The sequence below is a fragment of the Lolium perenne genome, chromosome 4, assembly GCF_019359855.2.
Source record: "Lolium perenne isolate Kyuss_39 chromosome 4, Kyuss_2.0, whole genome shotgun sequence".
In the NCBI taxonomy this organism is placed as follows: domain Eukaryota; kingdom Viridiplantae; phylum Streptophyta; class Magnoliopsida; order Poales; family Poaceae; genus Lolium; species Lolium perenne.
In genome coordinates, this window is record NC_067247.2 from 283,872,239 (window position 1) to 283,898,236 (window position 25,998).

General features: G+C 42.6%; 3 protein-coding genes across 4 annotated transcripts; 1 reads left to right on the top strand and 2 right to left on the bottom strand.

Moving 5' to 3' along the window:
- Nucleotides 1-2,972: 2,972 nt before the first annotated feature.
- LOC127295608 (ubiquitin-conjugating enzyme E2 32) lies at nt 2,973-5,743 on the bottom strand. Its single transcript, XM_051325574.2, has 5 exons — nt 5,517-5,743; nt 5,042-5,173; nt 4,854-4,938; nt 3,755-3,918; nt 2,973-3,648 (listed from the first exon to the last, which is right to left on the bottom strand). Exons 1-5 carry the CDS (start codon nt 5,628-5,630, stop codon nt 3,211-3,213), a joined length of 933 nt encoding a protein of 310 aa, XP_051181534.1. The 5' UTR covers nt 5,631-5,743; the 3' UTR covers nt 2,973-3,210.
- A 4,953-nt stretch (nt 5,744-10,696) lies between these two features.
- Nucleotides 10,697-17,867, top strand: LOC127295609 (histone-lysine N-methyltransferase EZ3). Of its 2 annotated transcripts, XM_051325576.2 has the most exons (17): nt 10,697-10,763; nt 10,879-10,980; nt 11,067-11,407; nt 11,880-12,041; nt 13,181-13,265; nt 13,407-13,544; nt 13,664-13,711; nt 13,788-13,859; nt 14,463-15,112; nt 15,245-15,380; nt 15,874-16,091; nt 16,381-16,512; nt 16,697-16,787; nt 16,867-16,914; nt 16,999-17,127; nt 17,218-17,295; nt 17,398-17,867. In XM_051325576.2, exons 1-17 carry the CDS (start codon nt 10,722-10,724, stop codon nt 17,581-17,583), a joined length of 2,658 nt encoding a protein of 885 aa, XP_051181536.1. In that variant the 5' UTR covers nt 10,697-10,721; the 3' UTR covers nt 17,584-17,867. The 2 variants fall into 2 exon arrangements, with proteins under 2 accessions (XP_051181536.1, XP_071675322.1); XM_071819221.1 differs by lacking the exons at nt 10,697-10,763; nt 10,879-10,980 and having other exon boundaries at nt 11,276-11,407; nt 11,875-12,041.
- A 5,143-nt stretch (nt 17,868-23,010) lies between these two features.
- Nucleotides 23,011-25,698, bottom strand: LOC127295610 (protein trichome birefringence-like 6). The gene is made up of 5 exons (XM_051325577.1): nt 24,500-25,698; nt 24,225-24,417; nt 23,874-24,064; nt 23,532-23,690; nt 23,011-23,422 (listed from the first exon to the last, which is right to left on the bottom strand). The coding sequence occupies exons 1-5, from the start codon at nt 25,555-25,557 to the stop codon at nt 23,095-23,097; spliced, it is 1,929 nt and encodes a 642-aa protein (XP_051181537.1). The 5' UTR covers nt 25,558-25,698; the 3' UTR covers nt 23,011-23,094.
- Nucleotides 25,699-25,998: the final 300 nt, after the last annotated feature.

Genomic DNA, 25,998 nt, shown 5'->3' on the forward strand with positions numbered 1-25,998 from the left:
GGCAATTTGTGGTAAAACTTGATTTATCTATGATTTATCTATGATTTGAGAAGTGGCAACTTGTGGTAAATACTCCATGAGTAAGTGCCACTCTTTTTCGGAATTTTTTGCACATTAAATAACTCATTTAACTGGTTAATCCCATTTGTTGACTCTCTGTTGACCAGCCACTTGAGGGTAAAACTGAGTATATTGCACTAGCCAGTATTAGCACCCAAGGGGAAAACTGAGCACACAAAAAATGCTAGTATATGACTCGAGGGTATACCTGAGTATATCTAAATTTCCAAGGTTAGACTCGAGGACGCGTGTTGCGGTGCAGAAGTGGAAGACGTGCCATTGTTGACGCGTGTCGCGGTGCAAACGTGCACTAGTGGACGCGGGTCGCATTTAGGACGCGTAAGCCCCTCTCTCCCCCCCCTCTGCACACAGTACGTCTCATTCTCGCTCACGCACGAAACCACGCCTCTCACGTCCCATCAACTTCTCCAAATCGAAGGAAAAACCCCAACCGCCGTACGAGCCCTGCCGGCGATGGAGAAGAAGAATGCGCCGGCGGCCATCGCCCCCGAGCCCGTCGCCTCCGAGCCCGTCGCATCCGAGCCCGTCGCCGCCGAGCCCGTCGCATCTGAGCCCGTCGCATCCGAGCCCTTCGCCGCCGAGCCCGTCGCCTCCGAGCCCGTCGCCTCCGAGCCCATCGCCTCCAAGCCCGTCGCCTCCAAGCCCGTCGCCGCCGAGCCCGGCGCCTCAGAGCCCGTCGCCGCCGAGCCCGTCGCCTCCGAGGGCGGCGCATCCAAGCGCGGCGCCTCCGTGAGCTGGGCCTCTCTCGTGGGTGACGGACCACTTCACAAGATCGGCGAATGCCATCGGCGAATGAGGAGTACGTGGACGCCTACTCTGCTATGAGGCAAGTCTGTAGAAATTGGCGCTCAGGTTTACCTGAGCCCGACGTGCACCTGCACGAATGGATCATGGTAGACCACGCCCTTCCACGCGCCGCTGAGTTCACCTTCCTCCAACTCAGCACATCCCGTTACGTCACCATAGATCTATCGGAAGTTCGTGCAAGGTTCAAATTCCTCCAAATTCCTCCATATCTATAGGGTTAATATATTCTTATTTTCAATCTTAGTGTTGAATGTTATCTTCATCAATATATTTTAGATACTACTTCGTCGGCTTTTGCCGTGGTGTCATCGTGCTTGCCCAGAAGAACCCGCCGCACAAGATACGGCTTCTGAACCCACTCACAAAGGCATCAAACACTATGTTTAAGGCGCAGATGCCATCTGTTTTTCTGAATTCAGTCGCTGTAATCAAATCCCCGACTATGGTCTTCGTTTGCTCACATTACCCGAACGAAATTAGTTGGGTCGATGAGAGCACTCCAACTAAGGATATATATGAAGATTGGGGAGATGGTAGTTTTTCGATGGAGAACCATAGTTTGCGTTGCATTACCCCGTTCAATGGTGAACTGTATGCAATAGCTGTGGATAATTTTGAGTCCGGAAGAATAGTGTGCACCAATGTACAGTTGCAGCAGCGCGCGAGCACTGTCAAGATGGAGACACTAATTTCATTTCCACAACTTGGAAATGACAAATTCTATCTTGTGAAGTCGGATGATGATCTGCTGCTTGTGTTGTTGAACAACATGCTTTTGGAGGACCAACCATTGGTGTACCGTGTGGACACTCAGAGCCGCTCTCTCCATCCGGTCAGTAACATTGGCAGTCATGCCTTCTTCGTGCATTATATCCGGTGTATCTCCATCGACACCAGAGTGCACCCGACACTTCTACCTGGCTGCATCTACTACGCCGATTTGGGTTATATCAGAGAGTACATTCATGATACAAAGGCCTGGGATTAGTGGCCACGATATGTGGATAGAATGGGAAACTACGGTCTGAGAAATGAACACAGGCCATACCATCTGGAGGATGTATTGGCCGCACACTGCAGACGGAAGGAGTTCAATGAATATTTCCTTAGGATAATGCACGAATGGGGCGACGAAGAAATATATGAGCAATGAGGAATCTTCTAGCTGGCCATACATTGCGTGCGTCTTTTATTTTTTTTCATCTTAGTTTGTCGTGAACATTAACAATGTTATTGGCTGCTTTTGGCTGCTGTATGCAGTTTATGTATTATACTTAGTTTTCTGATTATGCTGCTGTGAATTTATCATATACTAGCTTCTAGATTTGCTGCCATATTGGGCAAAAAACGAGGGTCAAAAGGCAGAAATAGAAACTTCTCTAGATTTGATACTAATTTGGTGAAAAAGACAGAAAGAGAAAGAGGGGAAAAGGTGCTCTTAAAAGGGAAAATGCCAATTTGGGCCGAGAGAGACAAAACTGAGCTCCTGCTCACGTGCAACCAAACGCTATCTCGTCCTGTCCCATGCGGTCCCTTTCTACCAGCCCCACGCGACGAGGGCCCACACGACGCGGCCCCACACGTCAGCACGGAACGGTCAACTTAACGGGAATCCTGCCGTCTGAGCTGCTTCTGCGGGTTTCAAACAAGGACTTGGGAAAAACTGAAGAAAAACTAAGGAGCTGGGGAAAACTGAGCACAACTAAGGAACCGAGGGCACGAAAATAGAAATCCCTAGTTAAAAATCACACCCCGATGAAGATAGCATGCAAAAACTTGTTTTCAGCGGTATTTTCATCTTCCAGATGAATTTATTATTAACAACCGGTTAACTTGGTATAATTAAAGCTTTGTACATAGAGCTAACCGAAAATATACCATTTTTGGTAAAGACTCCAACAGAATTCATCGGCTCCCTAACTGGATTGAAGCTAATCTTTGCAGAGATCCCGCCGGAATATAGGTTGGATCTCTCGTGTCGTTGGGATCCAACATGGAATCTGTATCTGTTTTTGCAATGAATTGTTGGTCAGCTTTGAGCTTCAAAGAGCAGACAGATTTCAGGGAATCAGGCAACGCAAAACTTAAGCCAGAGAACGACACTCCACACATATAATGATGAAATATCATGTAGTAACAAGTTTCCATCAGTACTACATACAGTAGGGTACGGGTGGTACCACCATCTCGCTTTCAACTTCATCTGTAGCTAGATAACAACCATTTACAATTCTTAGGGGTTTATAGCTTATGCGAACATAACATAGCCGCTCGGATGCAGAACACGGGTAACTCCTCTTGTCAACTTATGCACAAACCTAACTAAAACTTTCCCTCGATGTAACCAGCCAGACCATTGATTTTGAAGAACTTCTTTATCACAAGGGCCATAATAGCAAGAGTCAGCCCAAATGCAGCCAACGTCAATAGCCTGTCATGCTTTGGCTTCTGGATTGTAACAACAGGATTCTGTTGTGCCACAACAACTCTTGGACTGCTGTCCCTGGGGATTACATCTGACTGAGGTTGGATAATGTTCTCTGCAACTTCCGACTCCGAATCAGGCTTTGGAAGGTCAGTAGCAGAGCCAGAGCTTGAGCCTGAAGTGTTGACACCTTCAGCTGCATTGCCAGCATGTTCACCAGAAACATCTGGCGGGGTTAACTTGTTGGTCTCCTCGTCAGAGCCATTTGTCAGCAATTGAGGAACAGCTGGAGCTTGAGGAACAGCTGGAGCTTTACTGAGCATTTGCTCATGGATCTGTGTTTGCAACAGTTAATTGTGTCAAAAACAGTTCACTGTGTCAAAGAAAAAAAGACGGGGCGTGTTTAAACTTTAAAGGTTCTTGAAAGTGTTGCAAATTTACCTCATCAATTACTCTTTGGCGTTCTGGGGAGCCAAACTTTGGTGGTGTTTCACGTGCTTTGATAGCTAGTGCCCGTCTATCTTCCTTTTTGTAGTCCAGCGAACCCAATGCTCCACCAGGATTTGTCGGCATGAAAGCAATTAACGCTACTAGTGCTGTGCGAACTGCAACACATAGTTTGGCTCAGCTGTGGATAAATCATATCAACAAGAAAGAAAGAAAAAGAAAGCTCCTATACATAGACGAGAAGAAAACTTTTGTGGGCCAAAAACAACAATCAGGAAAGCGAATATGATAGATACATTAAGAAAAACATCGATATATCAGTTCGCAAATGTATGGTGTTAAGACCCACCAGAAGAGTGATGAGTTCCTATATCTAAAATGATTTATCATTTAACCTACTCCGGAGTCAAGACTATAACAAGTGGAGAAATAAATTCCCAACCAAACGTGAAGTTGTCAACAAAGTAAGATATCTTGACTTCTCGGCATGTTTGCAACCAAACCTTAAAAACCAGATAATGCTTTTACTAACCTAGGTATAGTGATAATTATATGAAGATTGCTTATTTTACAACAATTGCCAGGTTATCGGACTAAGAAACATAGGACAACCCCGCAAAGAACCATTTCCTTGGCACTCATATATTGTATAATACGAAATGGCGCCCAATATATAAAGGTGAAAATGATAGCATGCAATATTTGGTTCTTGTTTAAAGTTCAATGGGTGGTCATATACTAGGCTTATCCTAGCAATTATATAACCAACAAATATGGAAACTACAACATTTGAATTAAGCATGCACGTGCCAGATACCTACATCATTTAAAGCATGTTGTTAAAAAAGAGCAATCCTACTACACAGATTCACCTTAAGAATCATAGGAAAGTAGAATGCATGTTAATTTGATAGAGAAGTAGAATACATGTTTTATAGAGAAGTACTTACACCACAATAAACTACGAAGACATAGAGGAAAAACCAAATCCCTATCAACTACGAATATGGTGCTACTCAATGCATTTGAGTTGTCCTTTATCTTTATATAAGAGCTTATTGAGGATCCATTTTACAAACAAATGACCACTCACCACTCCATGATGGCTGCCAATGCTCGGGGTGGTAATTTGATATGCTCAAACATATCTTCTTCTGAGTCTCAAATCTTCCACTTGGCTGCAGCAAAAGGTGAAAAGACAGAGTAACGTTAAACAGCAGCCCACGAAGGCATATGCCGAACTAAAGGCAGGCAGGAAATTAAGACACAGCAACTGCAGACCGTGAGCAGCATGAAGGACGGTGGCTTGAACGGGTAGTCCGAGGGCAACTGAATCCTCCCGTGGTAGATTCCTCCCTCAAACTCGCTGTCTCGTGGGCCCAGGATGGCAAATTGCCACTCGAAAATGTCCTCCTGTTCGGACACTGACGTTGTAAATTAGAATAAGGCGATCATTGTCAACCAAATTGCGGCAATGAGTTTCATATAATATCTAGTTTAAACGTCCTCGAAACTACAGCCGTTTCACTTTCCGATTCAACACTCAATTGACGAAGAAACACATGTATTTAATATTTGCGCATAACGCGGACACGCCTAAAGGCAAACGGGACAAAATCCAGCACCGAAATTTCCGCACGCAAGAAATTGACGTTAAAACCTAAGGTTGCCTAACTAACATTCGATTTGGACCTAGAGGACCAGATCGGATAAAACTTGGGGAAAAGGTTGGGGGGAGAGGGATCGGGATTGGGACCTCGAGGGGGAGGGCCATGAAGTCTGGCGAGGGATTGGACTGCATCTCCTTGACCTCCTGCAGGATCCGCTTCACTGCCGGGTTGCTCCGGTTGAACTTGCCCGTGGCCGCCATCGCCTCCGCCGCAGGGGACCGCCTAGCCTCGCCGCCGACGCTGACCGGCGCAGGATATCAGCCTTCGAATTGGGAATTGGAGAGAGGGGAGAGAGGACTGGGAGGAATTGGAAGCGCGTGTGGGGGAGGATTTATTGGAGCGGGTCGACGTGTCTCTGTCCCGTGGGACAGGTGAGTAGATTGGGCCCACTGGTCGGTGAAGGTGGACGTGGGAATTGATGTGGCTGGGCTCACGTGGCGTGCCGCTATTGGTGCGTCTGTCGTGGGTGAGTGACTTAGGAAGCTTCCGACCGGTTGGGTGTTGGGCGCGCTGGGCTCACCGACGGTAGGGCACGTGCATTAGTTATTTAGTTTAGACGGCAGTCATCTATAATTCGTATCCACGTCATGCATAGATAGCACTATACACAAAGACGTTTTACAATGAGATAACACATAGAACGTGGTTGCACGAAACGATGAGAATTCATCGACACATTATAATCTTCTTCCTTCCATGTCGCGATCCTCTACTGAATCTTACAATTTTTTGTGTCAATTGTTGTGCAAAATCTTCTCATCTATCATCTCCCATCCCCACTCACAACTGAATACATCCGCCATAGTCATACTCACCGCATGACCGCATCCGTCTCGCGGCTAAAGGAGAAAAGAATTTTTTGAAACCATTATTTCCAACATGCAAGAAGGATGGATTCCACATAATAAGAACCGAGTATATTTTTTATGAATCTGGTGAAACTAATTCCTAATCTGACCCACGGCAAATTCAACTCCATTCTTGATGGCGCCAAACGTAGGGATCATATTCTGAAATAATTTTTTTGAATAAGTTAGACCAGGAATTGCTTTCGCCTAGGAATCTGCCAAAAAAAATACAAGAACCGAAGACTCTTTTCGTCAATGGATTCGAAAGGGAGACAACTAAAGGAACATCGTGGTGAATTCACGGGAATATCATAACTCTATTAGAAAGGTCCAACATGGCACCATCCTTGTGTCATATTATTCTCATGTAAATAATTAGCTAATTTCTCCAACATGGTAGGACAAAGATACAAAGTGTGGCATTGATGGAAAATGACTAAGTATGTGATTCATTCAATTTATTGAGAGGATGGTACATCGCTTACTTTTAAAATCTATGTTTGGTTACTAAATCTTAAGTTAGTGACATACATGTGCAGGAAGAGCATGACCAGTACAACATCGTACATGAAACTACAAATGTAGCTTGGGCTACATGCATGCTGGTTTCTTATAAAATTTTGACAATGACATTTTAGAGTTTCAAATCTGAAAAAATAATCAAGATCCTCATGATGATGTGGTCTACCAACGTGTAAAATCTCAACTCAAAGCCACCTGTATTTTGGGCCACCCACACAAAAATGAAAAAATATGATAGTTTTTGTAGGTTTGAAAATTTGCGTTGTTCACTACTTCAGATTTCCATATTTGTATTTTTACAGATCCTAAAACATAAACTATTTAGATTTTAAATTTTGCATGTTTATAAAATACATCATTACCTACATCTACATCTATAATTTTTAGAACCTTTTGCAACTTTAAATTCCATTTTCATTTTTTTTTCAAAAAAACGAGCTACATGTAGCCCGGTCTACAAAATGTCTCACTCATCATCATACACATTATTCATACTACTAGCAGCAGCCACAATGATTCCTACCATCTATTCTCTATGATACATCATCCAATTCTTTTTCATTTACATGATTTTTTGTGGCATGTGTAGTTAATGCTTATGTCTACTTTTATTCATATTAATCATAAGCTTTTTATTGAAATTGTGTAAGATTTGAATCATATGAAAAATTTCATGCACAAGCTATTTGATTCGATCATAGGAACATATCCCATAGAAACTAATCCTATAGAAACTTTGTAGTGTAAATCCTATGAAAAAACATTAGGTCATACCTCATGGAAAATTCCTTTGCTACAATTAAAGACACATGTTCTTCTCATAGGAATCAAGTAGACATGACATTCCAATCCTAGATCTTTTATATTTCAATGTTTTTTTTACCCTATGAATCAAAGGAGCCCTTACTGTGGATCATGTAATGTATTAGTATATTGAAGGAACCAAATCATTTTGTTTTCCACCATAAGATGTAGGTTTTGTTCCATTACCGACTGAACATAGGGTCATATATTGCCATCAAATGAAGATTGATTCATATTAGACTAAGATATTAATAGCTTTTGAAAAACATATAGGCAATGCATGTATAGGCAATTTGTTGATGCTTTATGAATCTGATTGAACATAAGAGTTGATCGAGAAATGAATGTCCCAGGTTTCTCTCTCTCTCTCTCTCTCATATGGAAATTGTCAATCTAGGTGTTTTGGTGTCACCTCTATATTCCACTAGTTTGCTAGGGCCAGTAAACGTGAGATACTTAAGAGCTACACTGGTTAGAATCTGGTAGAGTGTAGGATTATTGAGAAGGTTAGAACCAGAATCAACATGAGCGTTGATAGGATTACAATTTGTCATTGCAGCGCGCTGAATTATGTCAAGTGCATATTGTTTTTTGGGAGAGGTGAAGACCTGATGAGGAGTGAGCAACGATGTTCCTGTCAAGAATCTACAAGAGTTTCGTCATAATCTAAATCTTCTTCGTCGTCCTCCGTAGTTTAGATTAGGGGGGGTATTAGATGTAATAAGACCTTGACACGTATACTGTATGGAGTAGTACTCCAACATGTCTACGTGTCCTACATGTACACGCCATCGTGGGGCTTCTCCACCTATATAACATGCAACACGAGACCCCAAAGGGTCATCGTTTCCACCTAGGTTAATACATGCAACTTGTTATAGGCGAGGACGACGATGCAAGTGAGCTCGATGAGTGGCTGCAAAGCCTCATTGCGTGGATTGTTACTCCTCTTGGCTTCGCATCAGATTGAGCTTCGGGCGAAAGCCTAGCACAAACTCCAGTCGATGTCGATGACGGCGGCGCCTCCGTGTGCCGTTCTCATTCTTATTTGCATCGTTGTGAAGCTTCGATTCCGATCGACTTGAGTGGTTTTGACATCTCCAGGTGGAAACCTAAGCTCCACTGGGAGCGGGCGGCGGTGATAGACTCGTCACTACCTTGTTGGATGTGCCGCCTTGGAGCTCTTGGCCCTCGCGGTGCAACTTGTTCGCGGTGGCTGGATAGCTTGGCTTTGTGGTAAAGGGAGGCGAACGCCGGGTCAGCGGCCCCGGACGGTGGTGGTTTGTCGAGGCAGCGGCCTCGACCTCCCATGTATCTATGGTCCTATGAGGTAGGGGTGTGGCCTAGTGCGGTTTTGGGTGGTGATCTTAGGCTATGTAGGCAGCGAGTTTCATCGACCTGCCTGGTTCGACAATGCGAAGATCAATCTGGCTGCTATGTCGGGGCGACGGTCGGGAAGGCATGGTGCTTGGGTGGAGACTTAGAGATCTGTGTAATGAGTATGTTGACCTAGTTGGTCCTTCTTCAGGCAATGCAGAGGTCTTTCTGGCTGGTATGTCGGGGCGGTGGCCCCGGAGCTGGAGGTGTGTTTATTGCGTTGGTGGCTGCGTTGTGTGGATGACGAGTCTCCTCACTTGTGGTGTTTTTCGTATTGATTTTCCTTATAAACCAAGCAATGTATAGTTTGTACGGCTTTGGATCCAATTTTCCATATAAACTAGGTCACTCTTTATATCTAGTCGAGCGGATATCAACCGCTTTATACTAAAAAAAAGTGTTTGTATCTCGAGCAACTAAAATTTGAAACTTCGAGCCATTGGCAGCTGACAAAGAACATAGTATTTTATTACGAGGAGGAATTTAGCATCGGAGCATATACTTGCTCCGATTTCCTGTTTATTGTTTTAAAACTAGCTTCACAATTTATGAAACTAGTTCCAAAAATCAAAAAGCAAATATAAAACTACTTTTTTTTGCGAAAATTTCACCGATCTATTAATAATCATCAATACAAAGAGATCCAAAAGTAATAAAACATACAAATAGGTCATTGGACCACCTAGCGACGACTACACACACTAGCGCGAGCCGAAGGCGCGTCGCCGTTCTCGCCCCTCCATCACTGGAGCCAGGCAAAACTTATCGTAGTAGAGCTTGTTGTAGTATACAGACGGGTGCTAAGGCCCCAAATGACCAGCGCACCAGAGCAGCGACCGACGCCAATGATGACAACTGTAGATCAGAAGATACTGACCTGAAACCACACCAGTGAACGTGAAAACCGACTAGATCCCATGAGATCCGCCGGACACACAACTCCATGCGCCCTCCGCCGGCGCTAGATACACCACCGGAGCGAGAATAGAGCGGGAAGAACCTTATTCTGAGTTCAGGAAGTAGCCGCAGCCTCACCATCCTAAAGAAGACACTGAAAACATTGTGGCTGTCCTAAGCTAGCTAATACTAGGAGGGAGACGGATTGTGCATGATCTAGACGCATGGATAGCTTGGTCGAGCGCTTGACTAATTCAGTCCAACACGAACTTGGCTGATTGACTGTCTATCTTGTTAATCATGGTGTTCCGTGCAGTAGATTACTTCATACAATGCAATATGCATGGCTGTGATTTTGTGCGAAAATTCTGCCAACAAGTGGTATCATGGCAATTAACTCGCTGAGAATAGAAGAATTTCCTAGGATCCTACATGTACCCAAACGGGAACATATAGCAGAAGAAAGGAGATGTACAGTACTTGTCCGTGGTAGCGATGACGCGCAAGTGACACGAGAAATCGCCCGGATCAGCCGCCATCATGAGCCCATCACGGAGCCACGTGACGCGGCCCCACCGAGAAGCCCGTCAGCGAGAGGCCCCACGTGTCGGGGGCCCACCTTCTTGCCACTGACACTCGGTCCGTCCTTTCGGACCGACCCCACTTGTCAGCGACACGCTTTAACCCCTTACGGCCTTACCCCTACGCACACAGAGGATCCTAGCCTGCAACTGCAAAAAGAGCTGCAGAGCCGTCGTGTCGACAAGGGACAGAAGCGACAGCTCTCCTCGCGTCGAGGAGGAGGAGGAGGTGGGTCGGCCTCTGGCGGCTCGCGCCATCGCCATGGCGTCGTCGTCCTCCAAGCCCTCCGACTCCGGCCTCAAGGTGCGCGCGCCGGCCTCTCGGTTCACCTCGCCAGCCAGATTTCCCGTCCTCGATCGATCTCCCTCCCCAATCTGACCGACCGGTTTCGATCCTCCCCTGTTTTTTTTTTCCGCAGCGGCCGGATCAGGCGGCGGGCACCTCCGCCTCCGCGGCGCTCCATGGGAAGCTCTCGCACCTCCGGCGCCAAATCCAGTCCGCCCGCCTCGCCTCCGTCAGGGTAAAGCACCTACCAACACTTTACATACGATGAAAATTCGCTGAGTATTTTGGGTTGCTCAATCTGGTGCGGGGATTGTTGGGCAGGAGAAGATGGAGGCCAACAGGCGGGCGCTGCAGCGGCACACGTGCGGGCTGTTCGACGTGGCCGCCGCGGCGGAGGCGGCGTCCAGGGGCGCCGAGGGCGGCAACGTGCTGTCGCAGCTCGCCGCCGACGGCCAGGCGAGGATCGTCGGGTGGGACCTGGCGCGCGGGTCCGGGGAGAGGGAGGTGGTGCACGTGCAGGAGGACAACCTGCTAACCGCCGGGACGCTCGAGCTCTCCGGCGCAGACGGCACCGCGCCGCCGCAGAGGATGGTAGTCAGGCTTGCGACGCTGCCGTTGGTCGACAAGATTCCTCCCTACACCACGTGGATATTCCTGGACAAGTATAGTGTTGCTGCTCTCTTTGCACGAGTTCCGTGAATTGATATTTAGGTTGCTCTTCAGTGCTACGATACTTCAAATGCCATGTAGAGTTAACTTGGGACTTTGGACTCGAATGCACACGCGTTTAGATGAAAACTCATATATTGATCTGTAAATGCATGACAAATCATATATTTACTGGCTCGAGCATGACACTTCAGATAGCGTTATTTATGCGATGATAGGTTGCTCTGCAATAGCTGAACAATGTGGGAAGATTGTAAATGCATAAGCAGTTGTGATATTCATGACCATTAAGATATGGCCAGTATCTGTATGATTGATGTATCAAGCTACTTAGTGTGTCTGTCGATGTAAATATTTTAGCCTGATTCATTCTGGGTAGTTGATTTTTGTTAAATGTGTGGTACATTGGCGCATGGACCCTTTTTTGTCTTTGATATTTATTCTTTTTGAAACAACACAGCGCAGAAACCAAAGAATGGCCGATGATCAGTCAATTGCTGGTAGGAGGAGGATTTACTATGATTCAGCTGGCAACGAGACTCTAATCTGCAGTGATAGCGATGAAGAAATTCCACAACCTGAGGAAGAGAAGCATGTTTTCACACAAGGAGAAGATCAGCTAATATGGTAATTATACAAGCAAACCAATATCTCTCGTGATCCTCATTTGCAAAGGATGTGGTTTTTCTGTATTATGTGCTCTTCTTGTGTCAACAGTTGCCACCAGCCAAGTGTTCCCATATCTTAAATATACCAGATTGAGAACATTAGATTAACAGACCAAATCGGCCATGCAACAATGATTAGCCACGATTGTCTACAACTTTTTTGCACAGCTTACACGCCATTCCGAATGTTTTTACCATACAAACTTTACATGGCCTGCAGCCTTCTAGTTTAATTATTTTGTTCATTCTGAAATGGAAGTCTAAGCTATTTTTTCCCTTCAAAAAAGAATTTTTTTGCCAACTGCGCGATACAATTGTTATGCTCTCTTGAGTTGCAAGGATAAGTCAGGACATGGACAGTCTCCAGTCTACCACTTTGACTGCTGTTTCGACCACAATAATGTTGAAATGTATACTATGAAAGCACATCTCATGAAGAACTTAACAAACCAATAGTGGCCAATCAAGATACTTTTTTATGCATATTAAACTTGAAAATGTTTGATGGCTGTCACGGATTAAGGACTTAGCGTTGTAAACTATTTTATATACTTACTAAAAAAATGACTGCAGCATACATGGTATTGGAGATGCAACTTTGGCCTCTTCACAGCCTCAGTGCTGCTGAAAACCACATGTTTTTTTCGAGCTTCTGTACCACTCTCTTACTATACTGCTTCAATCTTTGTGTTATTTAGTTATATTTAGTTTTTTCACCCATGCATCTTTTTACCTTGGTGTTTTTATGTGGATTTACTTAGATGATATTTGTGTAAGCAAATTTAAATACTTTAGTGATGATATGGGTGAAATGCATACATGCTACATGCAACTTAAGACATGTTGCATACACTCATTTAGCCAAGAGATGTGAATTAAGTTGCATCTAAACATTGAATAAGAATATGAACTCCTTAATTAGATGTCATCAACTTAGTCATAATCAGCGTACAAAAATATTTTCTACTTTGCACATTGTTCCTGTCATGTGCAGCCATGGCAATTCCATCCGCATCTCTCCATAATCAATCTTACAAGATTTTTTTTATCTACTCGCATATATATATATACTAATCTGATCCTGATGAACTGCTGCAGGAAAACAACACAAGAAAATGGGTTGAGTCAAGAGGATGTAAATGTTATTCGCCAGTTTATTGATGCCTCTCCTTTGGAAATAGAGGTTATCCATCTCTTTTAGCAAGATTTTCGTCCAATGATGTCACCACTAAACACACATGTGTTTCTGGATCTTACAATTGTTTATGTTTTACATGAAAGACAATGTAATGTGATTCGGTTTCTGTTGTCATTAAAATTCCAGAGTAGATCTGAATTTCTTTGTGAGAAAAATGCGAAGCACCCTGGATTTTCTGATAAAATGGAGAGCCAACTTCCTCTTGACAAGACTGTGGATGTGGTTTTGGATTCGTTTGATAATCTCTTCTGCCGCAGATGTTTGGTACATTCTACTTCTGGCGATATATCACTCTCTATCCTATTTTTAATGTCTGTATTTTGTCGGTTTGTTCAACTAAATTCATGAAGGTGTGATTTATTTCTTCATATATGTTCGTTCAGGTTTTTGATTGCCGTCTCCATGGTTGCTCTCAAAACTTAGTATTCCCAGTAAGTAACAATTCATTCGTATTTGAATAAAATTTATTTTCTGTCCCGCTAAGTAAATAACTCTTATGCTTGTTAGAGTGAGAAGCAACCCTATGTGTTTGAATTCGATGGAAACAAGACTCCATGTGGCGACCAATGCTACCTTCAAGTAATGCTTCACCTCAAATTTATAATTGTATTCATGGGTATTAACGGGGTTTTCTTCATGTTTTCAGTGAAGTTGCACTACCCCCTGTAGCAAATTTCAGAACTAATTACTGTAGTTTTATTGGTGGTTAACATTGATATGATTTTGGTGCCCTAGGTTTCCATGTATCCATTTTTAGTGTTTGCATGATGCACTGTTACAAATATATTTAAAATTTAATGGTTATGATACATAGTTGACGCACATCTGCTGAATTTCTAATTGAAATTCGTCTGTCCCACTGTGGTATTGAGAACCAAAAGGACAAGTGATACTTGGACAACATAATGAACAGGAAATGGAGCAAACTTCTCTTTTTTGTAGTTTACAGCATGTTCGGATGTAACATTGAAATTGCATGTGCTAAATATCTGAATTGTCCTTTAATATTTTGAAAATAGTGAATCAAACACTTTTTCCGAATGGCCAAAGGAGAAACGGGACCCCATGGGCTCTATAATGCTCTATCTGTTCTTTTGATTGGTACTAATAACTTGGTACATTTGTCCTCTCAGTTGAGGATAATGTGCTATGAAGCTAATTTTGATATTAGTTTTTCCGCAGAGGAGAGAAGGATTTTATGATATACGCAAATATGATCGTGATGCTTCTGCAGCACATAATATGGAGTCAAGACCTGCCTCACGCAATGTTGTTACTGATATAGTGTCCGAATCAGAAGATTCAAACCGAGAGGAAGAAATCATAAAATCCAATATATTTGTTGGAACCAGCAGTTCAAAAACATCTTTTGAAAGTGCTGAAAAACAAATTACACTACCTTCTGGGGATACTTCTGAAACTGAAAATATATCCACGGATACGCTTCTAAGAAGTTTAGGGAAGCGCAAGATTTCAAAAGGACCCAGGTCCAGCGGCGATTTTCCTTATAAAAAACCAAGGATGTTTACGTCGGATATTCCTTCTGCAAGCCATGTACTGAATAAGCTTTCTGTTTCGGAGATTGGTGATGCAAAATCTGATTTCAGAGAATTTGGAGGCAATCAACTAGATGTCCCCAGTAAGAAAACTTCTAACAAAGATAGTTGTGAGGGAAGCCTGACTAGTACTACCGAGGATGCGGCAAGAAATATTAATAAAGAATCTTCAGCAAATAATATGTTCAGTTCCAGCAGGGAGCACACTCTTTCTCGATGGAGTGCCCTAGAAAGAGATTTATATTTGAAGGGTGTAGAGATATTTGGAAAAAATAGGTAATATACCGATGTATACAAGGAGCAATTGTCTAACGGTTATTTCCCCTTAATTTATGTGGAATGAGAGTTCCGTGATTAATCTAATTTAAGCTTCTAACACATCTTAACATTGCCATGAATTGTCCACAGTTGTCTAATTGCCAGAAACTTGTTATGTGGCCTGAAAACATGCATGGAGGTGGCTAGTTACTTGTACAACAACGGTGCAGCAATGCTCTGTAAATCCATCTCGGGCGGCTTTACAGAGACTGAACAAGATTACATGGTATGCATTGAATTACATTGTTAATCTTGTGCTGTAACTCAAATCTGGAATTCTATCACAATTTAAATGCTGGTAGTCATATGATTCTGATTTCAGTCATGAATTACAGTGAGTATAATGATTTTCCAGAGAGTAGATGCATACTTCAGTCAATAGTTATTTGGACATGGTTTATAGAGCTGCTGAGAGTTTGTCGGTTAGGATTACAAAATAGGCCATTTTGTTAAGAACTAAGGACATTTTTACTGGTCCTGTGAGTTTCCTGTTTTATTTGTATTTCTAGCATTTGCTATAGTATTGAGCAAAAAGGGTGAAATGCAGTGAAGTTGCTGATTTACTTAGTGACAGAAAGCTATGGGAGTAGTGCATGTCTCAGATTTCAATTTCAATTACAAGTAGTTACGAGAATTAAAGCAGCTTACCCCTGCCGTGGCTTTGTTTTCCACCGTTACTGCAACACTGGCAGCATAATTATTTGTTCATGAATTTGTAGGAGCAAGGCGTGGTTGCAAGAACAAGAATCGTTCGTCGGAGGGGCAGAACTCGAAAACATAAATATCCTTCAAAGGCTGCAGGGCATCCAGCTATTAGGAAAAGAATTGGTGATGGGAAGCAATGTGACACCCAGTATACACCCTGCGGGTGTCAGCAGGCGTGCAGCAAAAATTGCCCCTGTGTGGAAAACGGGACATGCTGTGAGAAATACTGTGGGTATGTTCCAAGATACACATATATTCCCATCTTTACGGAATAAAATCTATTTTACCCGTCTTATCTCTCGAGAGCTTTTAGATCTATATAACACAAAGAAACAGATAGCTAATGCATTTTAGAAACTAAAATAAGTATGAGCATGTGTACTTAGCTATTTGATGCACAAAGCTAGCAGATATGATTGTAATGAGTAATAATGTATGTACTTTTCCTTTAATCATCATATTAATGTAATTGCAAAGCAAAAAACTTGAGCCTGACTTCATTTGTTAATCATCATATTTAGGTGTACAAAAAGCTGCAAAAACAGGTTTAGAGGCTGTCATTGTGCAAAAAGTCAATGCAGAAGCAGACAATGCCCATGTTTTGCTGCCAGTCGAGAATGTGATCCGGATGTTTGCAGAAACTGCTGGGTGAGGTAATCAGTACTTGTAAATATTTTATTTTTGTTAACTGTCTATCATGCACAAATGTAAGCTTTGTTCAGATTTATGGCGTATATTAGTTTTGTTAACTTCCTATCATGCACAAATGTAAGCTTTATTCAGATTTGTGGTGTATATTAGTTTACGAAAACATCACACGATCTTCATTCTCTTCAGCTGCGGAGATGGTTCGCTAGGTGAGCCACCAGCAAGAGGTGATGGTTATCAGTGCGGAAACATGAAACTCCTTTTAAAACAACAACAAAGGGTGAGAACCTACTCCTGTAGTTCTGTCTAGAATCATTATGCACTACTTGTCCCTGTGCTAACATTTGATCGCATTTCAGATTTTGCTTGGAAAATCTGATGTTGCAGGATGGGGCGCATTCATTAAGGTCAGATCACTGAAGCTCGTTTGAGTCTGATAGCTTTTATTTTCTTCTTTTGTCTAATTTCATTTTTATTTCTTGCAAAACCAGAACCCTGTGCATAAGAATGACTATCTTGGAGAGTACACCGGTGAATTGATTTCTCACAAAGAAGCAGACAAACGCGGCAAAATTTATGACCGTGCAAACTCTTCATTTCTGTTTGATTTAAATGACCAGGTACCCTTTAAAGTGTATGTACAACAGTGTTCATTTTGTATGGTTGTTTGAAATTAAAGAGGTAACCTTTAATTTGATTGCCTTGCACAGTTTGTATTGGATGCGTATCGCAAGGGGGACAAACTGAAGTTTGCAAATCACTCCTCCAACCCCAACTGTTTTGCAAAGGTAAGCACTAGCAATACTATGCCGCTTCATGTTTTTTTTTTTTTTTTCAGTTTTTCTTCACTGTAATTTCATTCCATTTCGTCTTCCTATGATCTTGCCCAGGTGATGATGGTGGCTGGCGACCATCGGGTAGGTATCTATGCAAGGGAGCATATTGAAGCTAGTGCTGAACTCTTCTATGATTACCGGTATGGACCTGACCAAGCCCCAGCCTGGGCTAGGAGACCAGAAGGATCAAAAAAGGATGAAGCATCTGGCTCTCACCGCCGAGCACACAAAGTTGCTTGATAGTTGAAGAGCAGCTCGGATGATACTATCTGCTGTTAATTTACCATAATTTATACAGATTTCCATTGCAGTCCATTATACAAGGAGATCATTTGTTGCCATGATAAAAAGATGTCTTCATTAGCAAATAAACTCAGCTACTGAGCTGTGGGATGACCGGAAAATAAGCCTTTGTTAATAGTTTGTCACAATAATAGCATCATTTATGCTAACCGTAGCTGCTTGAACATCTCTACATGTTGAGGTGGACTATAACATGCCAATGGAGATTCATAGAATGTTTATCTTTTGGTTGTTCAGGAAAAGATGAATTTATCTGCCAACTGAATGTTAGCAAATGCAAATGGTGTGTTTCAGAATCCATTTCCTCGACATACCAAATATAAGGCTTCGTTTTTTAAAGTAAGCAGGATGCACAGGATAATTGTTTGGCACAATATCAGCTGGGAAGACATGCAAAGAGGAGCACGATTGAGCACCATGAAATTACATTTACAATTTAAAATATAGGGTACCATCCTAATAAAAAAAAGGAAGGGGCCAAAATATATTTATGTAGTAGCTTTGTTTAGCAAGTTTAGGGAGAAAATGGGTGGATATGTAATATCAAATGGTACTCTATTTTATAAAATTAAATTAGATGTGGAGGCTCCGACTGACTTTATTCAAACCCTTCTCTGAGGTGCAACAATTTGTGAAAACTACAAGTATTTAGAGAACCAAGGGGCTGCTAATTTGGGAATTAAGAGCACCATGGAAGGTTCCTAAAAGAGAAAAAGGAAAAAATATACTACTCTCTCCGATCCAAATTAATTGTTTGCAGATTTAGGCAAAATGTCGTCTAAATCTTTTTTTGTTCGTTGAAGCCGCGACAACTAATTTGTATCAGATGTAGTACCTCCCTTAATTAAGTTAAGGGTGTTGTCAGCAATATCACTTGTTGATTGTGGGCTGTGGCAGCTCTCGGCCGATCGAGCAGCTAGCAGCATGACCAACTGAGCACTTGGCTCTTTCTAGAACTAGTAAGTGTGCACGTGCACGCGCGTCTCAATACATATTCATAATATATACACTAAAGCTTTTTTGGAATGAAAATAGCATATAATATAACTTGCTATGGTAGGACTGCGATCCTAAAATCTTCTTGGATGGTAATTATACTGATATTTATTTTTTATAACATACTAACACCGTGTTAGTGTGTTATTCTTCTACAAGCACTCATGAGGGACAAAATCAGCATCCATGCCCCATCTCAAATTAATCAGTATTAGCTTTTTAATTGCATAATGCTCACAACAGATGGCACTTGCAGTAGGAAAACACATGCAGTCTTAAGAGCTAAATAGTATGTAAATTTTATAAAATAAAAAAATCAGTTTGAATAACAAAGTGGCCCTATGGCTGAATTGAATCCTGACTTCCTTGATCTAAATTGGCAACAATGCACATAGATAGAAGAACCAAGAGACTTGCATATATTTCAGGACCTTGAAACCTATTCAACCCTTTTTAAGGAAGCCGTGGAAGGACCGGTACTAAACACTTGCCAAGAGACTCACAGCCAAAGTATAATAATGCGAAAGGCTTTGAATCCCTTATGCATAAAATTAAGAAAGAAATAGACAGAATCAAACCTACAACAATGGGACGGAGAGGAAATTATAGACACCAGCCTGTTATGCCTCATAATAGAAAACCGTGTTAAAGTTGAATATGACATCTTCGTCACACTCTTCCTAACACAAGTATTTTGCAACAACATGAGGGGAAAAAGGCACTAATCAACCACGTGGAAACATAAATAAACGTGCCAAGAAGATCAATGGGATTTCATGTGAGTAATAACTGTGCAACAAAAAGAAATATAGAGAAGTCATTTGGTCCTCACTTTATTATCTATTGGTTCCGTTCCTGTGGATACCTACATAACCATTAGGTTGTTACAACTAATCAGCATCCTCGGCCAAATGTTTAGGAAATTTATAAGCACATGAACACCTCGTGAGTACACATGCAGCCAGCCAGAAACAATTCAATTGCAGTGGACACTAAAGGGGGGAAAACATTGCAGTGAAGTGCTAATAATTAAACTTACCACATAGTGAAGGAATAGTAATCTTAATCTATCAAGTATATGCATAACATAATATAGTCCGAAATTCTTGATCGAGGAAGTGTGTCTTTGTTATCCCTGTAGATGGTAGGAAATAAAAAAATTGATGTAAATTGCAATATCTTTGTCTACGCTTACACACAAGAGATACTAAAATATTAAAAAAAAACTAATTACTCCAAAATTTATCTGTTGAAACCAGTGTTTGCAGAAGGGTGAAGGTCAAAGGAGGTACACTATGTGAAATTCGCACTAAATAAATAAATACATATTACATGCAAAATGTAAAGATTAGAAAGTACATACAAACCTAATTGGAGTGTTGTGCCAGGGAATCAACACCAATGAAACAACCGGGAGTATACCGTTTTTGCTAATGCATCTCTGCTAGCAAGTGCAGACTCGGGATCATGGATTCTAGTAATAATTTCTTCAGGGGTAACTATTACCCCTGCAATAAACGTCTTAGCAAAATTATTGCAACCACCTAGCGGTCAGCATTTTGATTGGTGGTCACACAGAAAATGTATGTAGAAAATAAAGGTACAAAATGTCCTTTGAAAGGAGATAATGTACTCACTCCAATAGCTCTACCGAAGTGTTAAGGTGAAACCTGCAGGTATCATCCTTAATCACAGATGAATCAACTTATATTCGGTAGGGAAAAAATATATTTACAATATAAAGTACAGATGCTACAGCCCTGAATATAGCTTCCTATGAAATAAATCAATTTTGGTATCCTCAATAGCTTTAGTATAATAAGACACAGACCTGTTCTTGCTTATTGATTCCAACTATGTCCATGGCCTTGTTGCTAAATATACTCTTCTGCATCATTAATTCCTTTGACCTCAATACAACTTGACTAATTGAGGTAATGAACTTATCTAGCATCAGACAATTTATATTTCTGAGTATCCTGCAAGTTACAGGCATCAATTGTAAGGAGTGGACCTTTTAGACTAAATTGAATTACTTATCCAAACGGCAATATTCAGGTACTAATAGTGAGTCAATGTGAAACCTACCTCAGATGGTGCAACATGGAGAAAATAAAAGCAACGACAATTTCTTTCTGGAGCATGTATCTGGCATACATGGGATCTTTTTAGCAAGTAAGTTCAATATCAACTCCCGAGATTGGTCCAGTCTTGTCCAATTTGATCTCTGCTAACTTGCCAGAGCGGTTTTACCATAAATTAAAAACAAAAGAGAATGCATTCCAAATAAGCAGCAGATGATATCCCCCAAAAGGGAAGAAACAATTCCAGTGGACAAATTGCACAGATAAATTATTTTTTTAGCTAAATTTGAAACCTACAATCTGTCAGCTATGTCTGAAAACTACAATCGGAAGTGACTACCAGGCACTGTTCACTATATTAAAATATGGCAGATGCATACTCATCACCAGCCATATTTAGTGTTTTAGCTCGTCTCCGTAATTTTAGGGATTAGCTTAACAATGTCCCTGAAGTAATTTGTGCAACAACTCAGATTATAAGCAGCTCTAGCAAGTATACAAACCGAAAATAATAGAGGCAGTCCTCCTGGTGTAGCACTATCACCATGATTATATAAGTGCAAGTACTTTAATTTTATTTGATATATCATTACAAAATTTAGAACGAACAGGCATATGCAACACTAATCAAAATATGATCTGCAGCATAAACCAAGAAGACTACTCAACTTAATTAGACTCCATGTGCACACCTTGTCTTGGAGTTTGAAAGAAAGCATTAAACCTTTTTTAGAAGAATATAAAGCATTCTTCTGCAAAGCCAATTCAACAACCTCTGAGAAGCAAACACATTGAATAGAAGCAAAAGAGCACATTGTGTTGATAATACACCTTAAAATAAATAATTTAAAATTGCATCATGGAAGCCTACATCCAAAAGCTCTCTGGAAACAAAAGTTTGCTGGATCCAGAAGTATACATCATGAACCCATTTGAGCAACAAAAGCACAAATCTATATATACAGAACAATGGGATTAAAGAACATCGCACAACGCTGTTGCTCCACATAGTATTAAAATGTTCCCCATATGTAATAAAATGCTCCAAATATGTAGTGAAATGCTTTAACATATGCAGTAAAATTCAACTGAGAGTGCCGGGGGCGTGGCTTGGAAGAGGCGCCCCCGGTACGTGGCAACATGTGTATGCGCCCATCATATGACCAATCTGGTATTGCTGTTGAAGGTTGTATGAGGGGCGCGAGTGATGCTCTAATCAGTACTTGAAAGATTAGGTCTCCTTGAAGTCAAGATAATGGTGTAATAGGGTAAAAGGAAATATTTTATTTTTTGTTAACTGCCTATCATACAAAAAAAAACTAGGTTTTCTTTTCAGATATATGGTGTTTATTAGTTTATCAAAACATCACACAATCTCCATTCTAAAACAACAGCAGAGGGTGAGAACTGAGAACCTACTCCTGTTGTTCTGTCCACTTGAATCATTATGCAGTATCGTGTCATAATTCAGATTTTGCTTGGAAAGTCTGATGTTGCACGTTGGGGTCATTCATTAAGGTCAGATCACCGAGCTCGTTTGACCGTGATGGTTTTTGTTTTCTTATTTCGTCTAATTTCATGACTATCTCTTGCAATAGGTGATTTTGATTTCTCACATAGAAATTACCATGTTAACTCTTTTTGGTTGTTTGAAATCGAAGGGTAACTGTTAATTTGATTCCCTTAGACAGTTTAAATTGCTCGATAGTTGAAGAGCAGCTCAGATAATACAATCTGCTGTAGCGGTAATTCGCTGGCTCAGAGAACTGAGTGCTAACTCAGTGGAAGGCTTGCGATTGCGCAGCCAGTCCACCCGAGTTCGAATCCCACGTAATTTGCTGGAGGGGCGGACTATACAATCTGCTGAAAATTCACAACAATTTATACAGTTCCCGCTGCAGTCCATTATGCAATGGGAGTAGGAGACCATTTGTTGGCATGATAAAAAGAATATACTCCTTAGCAAATAAACCCAAGATCATGCCAAATGACTTAAAAATAAGCCTACCATAGGAATATGGAATTTGTACACTAACTAACCCAACCAAAAGGCTGTAGTCCAAATCCCTTTAAAAAACAAAGGAAATCTAAATGATAACATCATTATGCTTTATAGTTTTTTTTTGCATTAAAGAGGGTAAAGGGTAATCTAATCTATAGCTGGAGGTCTAGTTGAGTTTGAGGTGGACTAACATAACAATTGATATTCACAAAAGATTATAGTCTGTTCTTCTAGGAAAGATGAAATTTGTTATTATGGGAAGAGATGCGGACAATTTCACAATTGAGCACATAACGAAGATACATTTACAGGCGGAAATGTAAGGTCCCATCCTAATAAAAAAAGGAAGGGACAAATATTCTGTCATTAACTTGCAATATTGTTTTCGTGCGAGGATGCTAAATGGTATAACAATAACTCGTTCCATGTATCCGGCACTCCAGGAAGGCACCAGTGGCTGCAATCCTGGGTGCTCGATGCTGTCAACTCTCCTGCTTTTCTCCCATACACAGATGGGTGGCCATCTATCCTCAACCCAGATAGATTGGTAATGTTCAAAATTGTTACAGGAGTCCTCATTTGCTTCGCCACTTGTTCCAAAATGGCATTTATCTCAGGAACCGGCCTTGCACGGGTGTCGTTAAGAGGCATTGTGCTCTCTCTGCAGTGCCCCCCGGAGTTCCACTCCCCGCCGCTGAAACCAGTGGTTAAGTGTTTAGCTGGGCATGGTCGCCTACGGGAGATTGCAGCCAACTAAAGTTGCTGGTATTGTGATCGAAATGCTCGAATTATAGGGAACAAACCTGAAATGTGATGGAGCAGAGCTTCGGAAAAACACTTGAGTTTTCTGTGGATTGACGTAACGGTTGACCCATGACGCCCATGTGGTGAGTGCTCGGTGGAAAGCCGTGGATACATCAAGGTGGGGATGTACTGTATCCCCTTCTTGATAATAATTTACTCTGCAAGCATATGCAGTAGTGAGATGCCATCATTATGTAATCTTGTACACCGTCTCAAAAACATACACAGCGCCAGCTTATTGAAAGCTAAACACCCCTAACTAGGTAAATTGCCTGTGAAATGTCATGCACATATGCGCAAAACAATTATGTAAACATTTTTATGTTCATCAGAGCACTCACCCAGCTTTTGTTTTGTGATGAGACCACCAATGAGCAGTGTTGAACACAAGCACATCGGCCCCTCTCCAACTTGACGAGCTCCGGTCAATGGTATCGATCCGCAGCGTCCTTGTACGTTTTTGACCGATTCTTGACTTGCCTTCATGTACCAAGAAATGTGTGACATGGTACTCCACACTGCAATTGTAGTCCTGCAGAAACCATGCTAATATGATTCAGTTTTTTCAAAAAGGAGGTTAAAACCCTTGCCACTGCATCGAAATGATGCAGATAGCCATGGTAATATGACTCCTGCACAGCACCTTAGACAGTGAATGGACTAGTTCCACGTAAGATCCAGATCATACGAACCAGGAACTTGAAGTTGTAATCCCCTTTCTTCTTAGTAATCCTGCGCCCACGAGCTTCACGAATCCTTGAAGGATCCGAGACTGCCTGTCTCAGCAAGCAGATCATGGACTCCCACTGATTCCTGTTAAGGGAATCCCCTGCAAACACTAGCCGCTTTCCACGCAGCATCTCAAGCACTTTCCTAGCATCAAATCTGAATGTGCATACCAGCCCAAAGTTAGCAAATTCCAAACTTCTAGCAACTATGAAACTAGGCAAACTTACTAATGCCGTACCTAGGGATATCGCAGTGCGCTGGCTGCCACCTCCACTTAGTGTACTTCTGTTCCGTTCTTCCATTCGCCTCACAGCTAAATCCTTCATCGACGAAGGGGCACGAATTGCTTGTGTAAAGTGGATAGCTCTCGTCGAATACCCACCTCCCATCGTAAACATCGCACGGTGCCACGTCGCTTCTCGCCAAATCAGTTTTTCTCCGAGCCGCTTCCTGAATCATATCAACATCTTGCTTCTTTGGATTGGCCGGAGCTTCTCCTGAGCTGTTCTCTGCAGCTGAATGGTTTGAGGCTTTCCACTGCCCTGCTTGTTGCGAAGCATAAGCCGCTTGTACAGAGGAATCGCCCTTCTCTTCAACGTGGCCACGGCGCAGGAATTCGCCTTCTGTTCCCACTCCAGCACCTGAATCTTGCGTGGATAAATTGACGGCTTGGGCAGAATTTGCTCTATCCAATTTCTCTAACGATGCTGCTGCCCCATGGGAAGCAGAATCATTGCCTACTGTCAACCCGGCATCATCTTTGCCCGGGTTCTCGACTTCGACGGAATCCATCGCCAGCTTTTCATCGACTCCACCTCCTGGAACAACTCCTTTCGCCCCCATTTCTGAATCCAAGACTCGCGGAGAATAGCTTCGAGCTTCCGCAACCTCCGGCCCCTCCGAAACCGCACCATCCGCGCCCGCGGGGGTTTCAGCATTACCGCCTCCAGGGACCGCTTCGTCAACCTCCATTCCTGAGCCCACGGGTAAATCGCCAGCACGGCCGCGGCGGTTTGCCTCGGCAGCCGAACCTTCCCCCAAACCCCCGCTCCCGCCCCCACCAACAAACGCCTCCTCTTCGACATCCGCCCCGGCACCCCCGCCACCGCGAACCGGCGCGGAGCCGTTGGCGCCGACGGGGGCGGCGAAGGGGAGGTGGAGCGGGCGGCCGAAGCGGAGGGCGAAGATGGAGAAGAGGAAGGAGAAGAGGAGGGATGAGGAGACGAAGGAGAGCAGGAGGAGGCTCTTGGGGCTCGCGAGGTGGCCGGGGGAGGAGCCGCTCCTCTGTCTCTCCATTGCTGCTAACCCAAGACCAAGAGAGGTTCTTGGACAGTGGTGGGTCGCGTGGTAAACCGGTAATAAAGGCGGCGGCGGGCCGGTGGCGATGGCGAGCCCCGAGCCAGCTGGGGAAGAAAGGGGTGGTCGGGCGCAACGGCAACGGAACGGGGAGTTCGGGTGTTGTGGAGTGAGTGGGGACTTTGCTACCTGCTGCTGCCGCGTGCCGACGGGTGCTTTTCTTTTCTTTTCATTTTTTTATTAATATATGAAAAAAAAATGATGAATATTTAACGGAGGCAAGTACTCCTGCTTCAACCTTTCGTTGATCAGCTCCACTACACAGAGCTAAATTAGCGAATCTCCACTACATTTGTAATAAACACATCAAATGGCTTCTAGCTCAGTGGTAGGAGCACACTGGTGCCTTCCAAATTTCAACAGGCTCGAGTTAGACCTTTA